Source organism: Cebidichthys violaceus, unplaced genomic scaffold (assembly GCF_023349555.1).
Source record: "Cebidichthys violaceus isolate CVI_PGR_0920_01 unplaced genomic scaffold, fCebVio1.0.p SCAF_19, whole genome shotgun sequence".
Classification (NCBI taxonomy): Eukaryota; Metazoa; Chordata; class Actinopteri; order Perciformes; family Stichaeidae; genus Cebidichthys; species Cebidichthys violaceus.
The window spans coordinates 4,298,298-4,309,814 of NW_027176361.1; the positions used below are offsets into that span (position 1 = coordinate 4,298,298).

Here is an 11,517-nt window from a genome sequence, read left to right on the forward strand (position 1 = left end):
AGCAGATAGTAGATAGTGTCAGTTTCCCCAAATAATCTACATGTGCTAATCTCCCTTCATTCTTTTTCTTAAAAAAAGGAAACATTACATTTCTGAATAAGTTTTGATGCACATTCTGTATCTTTTGTTATTTATTTATTTATTTATTCGGTTTCCACTTGTTTTTATGTGTGCTACATAAAGTGATCCAAGTATAAATATGATTAAATATAAAAAAAAATCTTTATAAGACAATAATTCTGCATGGCATTTCAGTCAGAGTTTAGTCAGACTTTAATTTTTAAAATGTTCTTTTGTAGAAAATATTAAAATTCTTACAAGTGTAGTACCAATTGCGTTGGTGGAGTTTTACATGAGGGAAATTTTGTGTTTCTTCACATTTTAAGATTAACATTTGAAAGTCACTTAACAGGTGTGTGTGTGTGTGTGTGTGTGGAGTTTCTCAACGCTGAGGAAGAAAAGTCAAGCCTGCTTCTCCTGAAACCTTCGGGAAAAAACTGTAAAATGTTGTTTTTGTGGTTTCTGTTTATCAACCAGGACTTTGAGTAGAGCACACCAGAGAGGGAGTACTTGGCGAGAGGGTCGCCTGTGTGGGTTTAACCTCTGCGTCTGTGTGAGAGTGTGTGTGCGGCACCACCGAGGTTTGAGTGTCCTCCACTTTCGCAGAGTGTGTGTCCACACTGTGAGGCTCTTTCTCAGTCAGCAGGTGAGGAGGGATGTACCCAGATTGTGGATTTGTTGGCTCCCTGTGATGGTGGTGCTGGTGTTTCGGCGGGCAGCGGCCCCTCTTGTCCTGCCCCCGGAAGCCCCTCAGTTTGGGGCTCCAGTGTTCCCGCCACTGGAGGGCCAGAGTGGAGCGGTCCGCCACCAGGCGACTCTCCTCAGGGCCCCAGCCCCGCTCCCCCTCCTCCGCACCGATCAGGAGGAAGGTCCGGCCCACGTGGAGGGCGGGGCAGCCGCAGCCGAGGTCGCGGTCTGGGACCCAGAGAGACTGGGTTCCCCTGCGAACGCGAGAGGTGGACCCCGAGCGGAAGACGGTTTGGACTGAGATGGAGAACTGCCACCAGGGACCTGAACGCTCCATCCCTCTCACCTGCACCTTCAGCACTGAGAAAGACAGAAATGCAAAATATTTTTTTTTTTAAATCACATTTTTGTGAAGAAGTACAAACACTTTGGGACATTATTTTATTTTTTGACAGTGTAATAGATAAAAACCAACCGAAGTCCTTGAGACAATAGGTCTCCAAGTTCATCCTGACTTTAACCTGAGAAGGCTGGCAGTATGAAACACACTCCTCCGCTGTAACACAGAGAGAGAGAGAGAGAGAGAGAGAGAGAGAGAGAGAGAGAGAGAGAGAGAGAGAGAGAGAGAGAGAGAGAGAGGGAGAGAGAGAGAGGGAGGGAGGGAGGGAGTATGCATCAAATGAGAGGGTATCATTTCATAGCAAGCATATCAGCACATGTCTTTTCCCCTAATTACAATATGGCTGCTTCTATTTGTCATCACAGTATCCTGTGACTAACAGATGACCTCGACTGCAGCAGGTGGGACATTACTCGAGCCGCCACTAGGAGGGAGTGGTTAGCCACTGCATGAATAGTTAGAGCAGGAGATGCTTTGATGGTTGATAAATGTCTTTGTTGAACATGAGGTGACTTCAATGGGGTCAAAGGGATTGTTTAGAAAGTGAATTTTTCTGTTATTATGGCAAAAGCATAATTTCCTTTCAGTGAAAGTGGCCCATGTTGAAAGTTTGCCTTCAAGTCTTCGAGTCCGTATTTGATTTAATGTTAATTTTATTCTTTCAAACTAGATGATTTACAAACAGATCAAAAGTGATAAACTGCAGATAAGCGCATAGGAGCCAAAGTTGGACTAAAAGAAAAACCAGACGGCCAGAATAAAACACAAAATACAACCAGCGTGTAAATCTGCTCACCTATGCTGTACTGAGGTTGGTACACTGGTGTCGGAGCGACCTCTTGAATTCCTGCAAACATAAACACAGTTTCAGGCAGGTGACAGAAACAGATACACAGAGAAGCTTCAGCGAACCCACACGAGCCCTCAGGTCGTTGCAAACCGAGTGTGTGTTATGTGCGCTATGCTTGAACGCCTCTCGGTGCGTGGGGCATGTCTGCACAGAAGATAAGCAAGTGTCAAAAACGTGTGTGTGTGTGTGTGTCTGTGTGTGTGGGGTCCTTTTTATGTGAGAAACACACTTTCTGACGCTCACTTAAACACACACACACAAAGATGCTTTACTTTTGGTAATTTAATAAGGTCAAACCATCACTTCTTGTATGGTCTTGTCCTGTGTGTGTGTGTGTGTGTGTGTGTGTGTGTGTGTGTGTGTGTGTGTGTGAGAACCGGCCTGTATATACATTATCCAGGCCTCTTGTAAAAGTGTGCTTGTGTGACAGCACTGCGATGTTTTACCAAGTTCACACTCCGTCCTCCCGTCCGTGTCCTGGCGTCTCTGACACAGCTGGGCCAGTGACACCCTACACCCCCTACTTTTAAAAGACAGGAAGGTGCTGTGTGTTTGTATGTACATGCAGTATATGTGAGGGGTCAAAATGAGATAAATGCAGCATACCCCTGTCAGCAGGGCTGCTATCGTTTGACATTACCAGACTTTTCTTACTGATGGTGAGATAAAAACTATATCTAGCTGGGAGGATTGTTTCAACAAAGCTTTTTCATTTCACAAAATACAAACTTTTTCAAATATGAAACGTTGTCCAAACACAAGCAGTTGTACAGAAACTTGGCCTAAAAAAAAATACTGTATAGAGTGGGACTTTGAATAATCTTCAGAGAAAATACAGTATGCTGCACTAACATAATGTGTTAATCAACTTTCTTGTTCACTGAAACTAGTTTGTTCGACAAAATAAACTTTGATTATTTACCTTCCATAGTTTTTGGAATTAAATAGAACTATTTTGCTAGGTGTCTGCTTGTCCTTCTGTTCTACTATAGATAATTATATTGAAACTAATGTAATCGATTCATTTGATCGAATTTATTTAAACTAGAGCAGTAGCCGTTTGGCTCATTGCTACTGCAGCTTGCAGCTTTCTCGAGAACCGCTCACCTGCACAACTTCACACTCGCCGCTGTCAATCCTTCAAAATGTATATTTCTTGTTTCCAGATAACTAAGTAAACAGTAAATTTAATTGCAGCTTTAGCTAAGGAGAACCATGGCTATCTCACCAGCTAGCTTTGCCTTTATTCGGCTCTGGATCTTTGGCTATGTAGTTGTCGTCTCTCTCAATCAAGACCAAATGTATAGTCACTGCATTTTGCCTTCGTAGGGTTAGGACAGCAGAGACACTCTCTTAATTCTGCGAGCGTCCTATGCTGTTCAAGGTGTGGGTAAAAAGGTTCAGCGTGAGCGAACTTTAAGTTTAGCCTGGCCGCTGCGTGCCTTTTGGTCCGCCTGATGAGAGGCGAGGTGCTAGAGGTGGTGGTGGGGGCGAAGAGATGCTATACATAGCCTGAGATGGTCTGGCAGTAAAAACAAACAAGGTTTTCTTTCACACACTCCTTTCTCTGGGAGAGTTATGAGTCTGGGCCCTGTGATTGGGGGGGGGGGGGTGCACTTTGAGCTGCACAACAGGTGTGAAGCTCGCCTCTGCTGGCTCCCTATGTCACCTGATTGGGGCTTACGCAGCGCCAGGGCCCGCGTAGTTGTCGACACTCGTGCGATTAGCCGTGGAAGCGCACGTGGATTAGCGCTCATGGCTGAGGTTCGGCGCTGGAGAGGCGCAGAGATACGAGTAGCAACAATCCACTTGATCTGACGCTGATCCCACATCAGCTGGAGATGAGGTTTCCCTGTTGCGGTCGGCTCATGTTAACGCTGCTATGGAAACCGTCTCTAGGGATGATGAAAAGGGGACACGCTGGGGGATTGGGCCAAATTAGTCTGGACAGCGGCGGCCCCCTTTTCTACTGAGCTACTACTTGATAAAGGCTTACAGAGCTTGATAGGAGGTTTAATCCATTTAGAGCACAAGCAAATGAAGTTGAAGGAGAAATTAAAGAGGTCACTTTGACTGACAACAAACTATTAAAAGTCTGTGATTTGTTTGGGCATGCATTGAATGCAAAGAGGACATTTTTTTTTTAGATAAATAAAGAGTCGTAATCCATATTAAAACAAGTCCTCAGCTGATCTGAGACGCATATTATGAAGTTCATAGTAAAGTTAAGTCCAGGCAACTAAAACTACTTGAGTAAAGTTAAGGAAAGATTGGTCATCGTCAAGACAAACCAGCATTGGGGGGGGGACCTCCACTCCAAATTTGTCAGCGCTCCTTTAACGTTTGGACAAAAAACTATTGTTTCCATATCAAGGTATTGAACTGACTCTGATCCTGAATACACATTAATACTGGGGGTTGACTTACGTATGCAGGGCCGCAGAGGGGACTTGCCCTGTTGATATCCCGGGGCACAGCGGTTACACCTGAGGCCGGTCACCCCTTCTCGACACAGACACTGACCTGATGTCTGGTTGCACCAGCGACCCACTGCTCCCAAAGGATGGCACTGACATGCTTAAAAAAGAGAAGAGATACCAAAGTCTTATTTTGTTGTAGCCTGGAGGGCTAAAGCAGCAATAACTGTTCTGTTGTTTCAGTTTCAGGTAGTCTTGTGATGCCCAGTGAAGGTTTTACAGTGGCCAATCATAGAGGACTGTGGTTGTACTGGTGAGCTTCCACAAACCAATATGTTTCACATTTATGAAGATGACACAGCAGGCATATTTGGTAGAGTTGCCCTGGCTTTGTGGGGTAAACTGCATTGAGTTGCGACAACAGGGAAGCAAGTTAAAGATATATTCAGCAAAAACTTGTCTCAAAGTCAGACTACTGCACAGAGGACAGTAAACAGGATTAAGAAGACCATCCATCAGTGACGGGGAACCAGGTTTAATCCTGCTTGACAGCATCCGTCCTGAGGGAATGTCCTTTAGAGAGAGACCTCTACTAACACCATAAAAGCTATTTTGCAGCTTTCTTGTTGGGTAAACAAAGACAAATTCTGCTGTAGAGCTATCAACTGAATGTCACATGATGGCGGTAAACTGGGTTGGTTATTGGTAATTTGCAACATGTCAAATTTGCCAGGGATAGAACAATAAGGCCCGTCATTATCCCCGGTACTTTTAGCCCATTAGATGGAGATCAATCCTGTATCTGAATAAATGTATCTGTTGCCCTGTTGCCTGTTGTGATGCTGTATAATGGTTACCGCCTGGATTTGCCATGGCTTACATTGCAAAGCTTTTTATTTGCCACAACTATCACAGGATAAGAGCCGATGAGAGAAGACAGACAGACAGAGAGAGGAAGCCACACTTCAGCAGCTCTGTTCGCACTCGAGTTATATTTACACAAATCCTTACAATGAGTCCAAACAACCTGACTGGAGAGAATGAGTAATTGGGCTCTGAAGAGTGACTAGCATTTATATATAGCATCAATAAATGAACGCTGAGATGTAAGACTGGAGTGGTGGAGGTCATGAATTTGTAGTTTGCTATTGTTTCATGCATAAAAAGTGATAGAATATGAGGGTATTCAATCATAGCTCGTGTTTTTTTTTCCATCCCTGTACATGTGTCATGCTCAAAGAGAGCCCATTACCTTTGGATATATTAGGCCCGTGTTCAAGCTTCCACATGGGCATACCAGAGTGTCACAGTCACTTACGACATGTGACCAGTCAAAGGTCAGGGGTCTCGGCAGATACCAGCCGGTGGTAACGATGGGGATACAGGTGGCCGGACAGCGGGGTTTGTGGCTGTTTTTGCGTGCATATCGCTAACAGGAATAGCTGTCCGCTCTCACAATGTAACCACCCCATAAACACTTCTGTACATTCGGACAGAGACAAAGTGGGCATGTACACACACACACACACACACACACACACACACACACACACACACACACGCACATGCAGGCAGTCAGAGCTAAACAATGTCTCTAATCTTCCAAGAATGCACAGTTAGTTATTTAAGTTATTCACCCATGCATGTGCACAAATACACAAACAAGAATACACTTCGTTCGTCCCATTAACTCTGTCCAGAACATGCATTCAGTACACACACACACACACACACACACACACACACACACACACACACGTGGTGACTAACGTTGGCAGGCCTTGCGGTTGTTCATCAGCTTGCTGTGGTCTCGGGTGTATCCGTTCTGGCAGTACTGGCAGTGGCGCCCGGCCGTGTGGTGGCGACACTTCTGGCACACACCTCCGCTACGCCGGCCCGACTGCTGAAACACCTCCATGCTGAAGCGGCACTTGTTTGAGTGGCCGTTACACTCACAGGCTGGACATGGGAGGGAAATAATGAACGCCAGTCAAGAAAATGCTCGTCACAAGATGACAAATCAAATGTTTTGGAGTGGTTCAGTGATCAGGTAGAGTGGTTGGGAAACAAGGGAGGAATTCTTCTTCACTTTCGTTATAAAAAGTAACCAAATTTCAGCTTAAATATCTGACATATTGGAAAAAGTTTGTTCAACAACTTACAATGGTACAATAGTGATTTACAAACATTAGTTAATTTTTTTAATTTAACGTCAAATACGTGCATATAGATATATATAAGTTTACTTTTTTCAGGAGGAGTACTCCTCAGATATACAGATACATAATTTCTTTGGCGGCTCTGGAGGAGAATGTTACCCTGGTGATGTTATGTCGAGACACATTTATAACAGAAAGCCTGCTTAACAAAATGTCAGTGTGGAGTTTGAAAGACATGAATGTTTAGCAATCAGGGAGGGTCTAATGGAAGACACTATCCAGTTGCATTATGGGAAATGTGGGATCCGTTTTAATAATAGGAACACCATGGATATCTAGACTTCTGCTGAGGTGATTTTGACCAACCTTTTTTCTTTTTCTCTCTGTTACCCAGCACTATGGAAGTAATACTTAATTGATGAAGCATCACTTAAATGGATCAGAAGAATTTACAGTATATTATATTATGTGTAGATATTTTTTTCTATTCTTTGGAATGATATTTGATTGATTTTTACCTTGTTTTGAAGAGGAACATTTTTTTTATTACTTATTAACATACATGAATTTCATATGTTTATATGTCATCTAAAAATATATGAAACGTGATGCAGGACTCACCAACACAGGGGTTTGGGTGCGTGGGTGTAGCCCGATGCCAGGGTCTGTCGCAGTAAAAGTCCTCACACACATCACAGTCTTGTCCCGCCGTGTGATGCTCGCACATGCACACTGCCTGGCCCGTGTCGTCACGGCGACACCTGGAGGCGTGTCCGTTACATTTACACCTGCCGCCGACTTGCAGGTCCGAGAGGGCCAGAGGGACTCGGACAGCAGAGGGTGGGGCCACCTGCAGATTCCTGGAGCTTTGTCTCGTGTTGAGATTATTGTTCCTCCTCTTCCTCAGTTCCCGCCCCTTGTTGTTCCTGCGCCGCCCCTCAACTGTCCAACTACAACCACCATTGGGGCAAGGCAGCCAATGATTGTTTTCCTTCCTGCGGCCTTGCCCTCTGGCTTTCCCGCCTTTCTTTGAAGAAGTGAGCATGTCTGTGCTTAAAATTTCCCCCCCTTCTTTGCTCGTCACATTGTGTCCATCTTCGTCTTGACCTGTCCCTTTATAATGACCCTTCCTTCCATGTTTGTCCACTTTCTCCCCTTTGTTTCTCCCCCTTACCAATGAGTTTTTTTTCTCCCTTTCAAAAAATGCCAGTGTATTATCTGTATTTATTTCCACCTGATCTCCAGCGTGCCCCTTGGAGCCTGACCTCCACCTCAGAAGCCCAGTCGCTCTGTCATCTTCTGCACCATCACGCCGTCGCGCTTCCTCTCTCTTATCCGAGTTGCCCACCTTGGCGTCTTTGGACACCTGGTGGAAGACCACACGGATGTCCGTGGCCGTCACCCAGTCCTGGAGGGTGTGGCTGTGGTCAAAATCGGGAGAGGATGGCCGTCCGTCGAGGGTGGAGAAGGCCAACACCATGCCGCCCCTCTGCTTTTGCAGGGGGCGAGGGTCGGAGCAGAGGGGCTCTGTCTCTTGGTGCCTTGTCTGGGCCACCGTCTGGGAGGGAAGCCCAAAATTCCCAAGGCAGTCGCTGGAGTAGTGCTGCATCGGCCTCCAGGTGCGCCCGGAGTCCATAGACTTGAGTATGGAGATGGAGATGGGGTCCGATGGCTCCCCCTGTTGGCAAAACTGCAAACTTATGTAGGTGATCTCAAAGCGTCGACCCAGAGGTAGCGTGAGGACCCATTCTTTGGTGTCAGGACCTCCATGAGCCATCCAGCAGGTGAGGTTGTGCGGGTTGTGGAGGTCCGTCAAGGTGGTGATGTTACTGTCATAATCGGGCCCTTGCAGTGAATGGCTAGCATTGGCTGGGACGCCATAAGCGGCGTTGATAAACTCCGACAGGCAGTGTCGCGGGCGGCCGTCTAGGTAGTAGCAGGGGTCATGAGGTGAAGTCCAGCTCAAAGGGGTGTGAGAAAGGGAAGAGGAGACGAGGGATGGAGGAAGGAAAGGGAGGAGCAGAAGGAAAACGGGGAAGAGAGAGGTGGAGGGGGGAGGGGAAAAGAGCTGGAACATCATGTTATCGAGCCTGTGGAAGGGGAAAAAAAAAGATTATTTTTAAGAGAAAACCATGGGAGCTAGATCATAAAACAAAAGAAAACATTAACTGATTGATTTATATAACTTGCATTTGAAGCCAAAGAGAAGAAACATTAGATAGACCACCTGTGCCTTTATTGAAAACACACAATACCAGCTCACCGCATCACTTCAACCACACCTTATTGGCTTTCAGTAGATGCCAGTAAAGATCTCATCCCATAAAAATGTAATCTCCGATCTTCACAGTAGTGTCGGCCACCGGTTTGAACCCGTGACCTCGGCAGCCTTTTAAGAACGTATTTGTATTAAAACTCCTCAAGTCCAAGATGAGTGGATGAGTGCGGGTGAAGAAGGGCGCACACCCAGCGGGTCTGTCTGAGATGACAAAAAACATGCCCGACAGCTGGGGCTAAACCCAGAGCTGGGCCACATCCATCACGTTTATGGCTCTCCTTTTCAAATCACTTTACCGTCGGTCAGTGCTGCAGGCGAGCGAGGGGCCTGAGCATGAGCAATGTGAAGTGTTATTGAGCAGAAAAGAGGGTATTAGAGAGAAATGAGGGGAGGGAAGGAAAGCTGTTGGAGATTAGTCTTGAGGATGGTAGGAAATGATTTATAGATCGAAATGTGTGTTCGGCTTGAGCCCCTACATGGATACTTCCGTGGTTGAAGACAAACACGGACTTGTGTACGTCCGCTGCGCGAACAAATCCCTTCCCGTCTCTTACAACTGCTGATGAATGTAATTTATCCCTCTGTCGAGATTTGATACCCGAGAGCGTTAATTTTGGCATGTGGACAAAACGAACAATGCATGTGCTTTCTCTGGAAGCAGTGATTTATTGTTTCACCGCTCACATGGAGCCTAGAAGCACATTCCAAAAAAGCACTTCCTTAATTTGTTTCGTGCTAAGAGAGTTCAGCACCTGCCACTTTCACTTTTATGTCATTCTTGCTTCTTTCCTTCTCAAGACGACTGTCATTTTCTCATCAAATAACTACCTTCCTTCCACATTTTAACACGACCTTCCCTCTGCTGCTCCGTCTCACTGCCCATCTATCACCTGCCCCCTTCATTCTGTTCTGGGAATATTCTTAACTGCTGCGAGATTGATGATGTCCTAACAAGCGTTTGACACTGACAGCAAAGTCAGCAGGGCTGCATAAACCAAACCCGTAGGAGAGGACGGGGCTGAACGCCTCTCCGGCCTCGTCATCCCGCTCAATTAGCCAACGACCGAAATATGAGGCTTCCCTCAGGGACCACACAGCTCTGAGGGGCCTGCGGGACAAGCTTGCCTCGGACAAGCTGCTCCTCTCCTGACCTTTCAAAAGCAAAGACCTGCTAAGAGAGTGGATCAACCAAACCTGGTTGAGGACAAAAACCAAGATCAGGCATATCAGGCGACCCTGTCTTGTGGTGTTGCTACAGGAAACGCTACAAGCTAAGGGTGCAGCGATGAGCGGTCTGACTGTGACCCCCGGTGCCACCGAGCCACATTCCTGGAGTCCAGAATGCCTCGGCCGGTCATTCCTGGCGAGTCGAGACAAGCGCCACGGGAACCTGAACACACTGATAAAAAAGCAGGACTTGAGGATAAGTTGATCGGATGATTAATTTTGGACTCTGGTTTCATTTGGTGTCGAGGCACTGGCTGTATAAAAAAGGGAAGATGGTGTCATAGGGATTATGAGCAGGGTAAAGGTCAGCGGAGGATTCAGGGAAGTGGTGGAAGAATTTGCTCCGACGAGTGAGCGTAGGCGGTTTGGGGTTCAGGGTCGGGACGAGTGAAACGCACAAAGGATAAAGGAGGCGGTTGTTTAACATTCCCATGACATGCACTTGCTCTTGTCTTTGTCACATTACATGACTAATTAAACATCGGCCCATTACAACCACTTTGATAAATGGATGTTAATCTGAGCGAGGCCCCTGAGGTTTTTAATGCGCCCCTCTAGGCCAAATCCAGACTCTCTCTTCTTCCGAAACCAGATCATCTGTCTGGCACCGCCACCGTAACCCACCGGATATGGTTTCAACGTTTTTTTTTCTTCTCTGCTGCTTTCCATAAATTCACACAGCCAGGAGTGCCGGAGGAGCATGTTGAAGACGAGCGGGCGTTCCTTGTAAAGTACCGTTCATGAGTTATTCACACCAGTTCTTTTGTCAATGCATGCCGACTACAAATAGCACGTGTTTTAAAAGGGGCCATCACCCCCTTTCCTTTCTCCCCAGTAAACCTCATATTGAGGTCTAACTTATAAAATATAACCCTTAAAGGAAAAAAAAAGTTTTGAAGTGACTTGGCAGCAATCGCTGTCTTTCAAAAAGCTTATACAGCCAAATAGTGGTAAGATGAGATCAACATCTCCGGCGGGTGATCTTTAGAAGCAGCTATGCTTGGCTGGCAAGGGGCTGGAAAAATACTTGCTGACAACCTGGGGGCATGTTTACAGCATAGTCGATCAGAGCAGAGCGACGCTCATGTTCGTGCTCTGCACTCCCTATTTCCTAATGCCATTCTACTTCTATTCTTCATTACGATGAAATGTGTCTGATGAATGTCAGGAACAAATGCATTCTTTTATGGATTGGGAAAAGCTGAAATAACAAGATTCTTTTGCATACTTATTGCCTATAAAAAAAATATTCACCATTGGAAGTTTATATGTCTTATTGTCTTACTTTTCTTAAACACAAGAATGTCAAAGTGAAATCGTACCTTTAGTGATTTAGATTAATTACAAATACAAACAAATACTCATATAACAGAGTTATCTGAGGTATTGGCGGTCAAATGAAGGGGCCCACATGCAATTTTAGGGGTGCCAAAAAATGT

The 11,517-nt window shown here is 45.7% G+C and overlaps 1 protein-coding gene across 1 annotated transcript; it reads right to left on the reverse strand.

Annotated features, from left to right (window-relative positions):
* Positions 1-335: 335 nt before the first annotated feature.
* ntn5 (netrin 5) lies at positions 336-8,653 on the reverse strand. Its single transcript, XM_068713871.1, has 6 exons — positions 7,195-8,653; positions 6,185-6,373; positions 4,425-4,574; positions 1,944-1,994; positions 1,223-1,303; positions 336-1,107 (listed from the first exon to the last, which is right to left on the reverse strand). The coding sequence occupies exons 1-6, from the start codon at positions 8,651-8,653 to the stop codon at positions 530-532; spliced, it is 2,508 nt and encodes an 835-aa protein (XP_068569972.1). The 3' UTR covers positions 336-529.
* Positions 8,654-11,517: the final 2,864 nt, after the last annotated feature.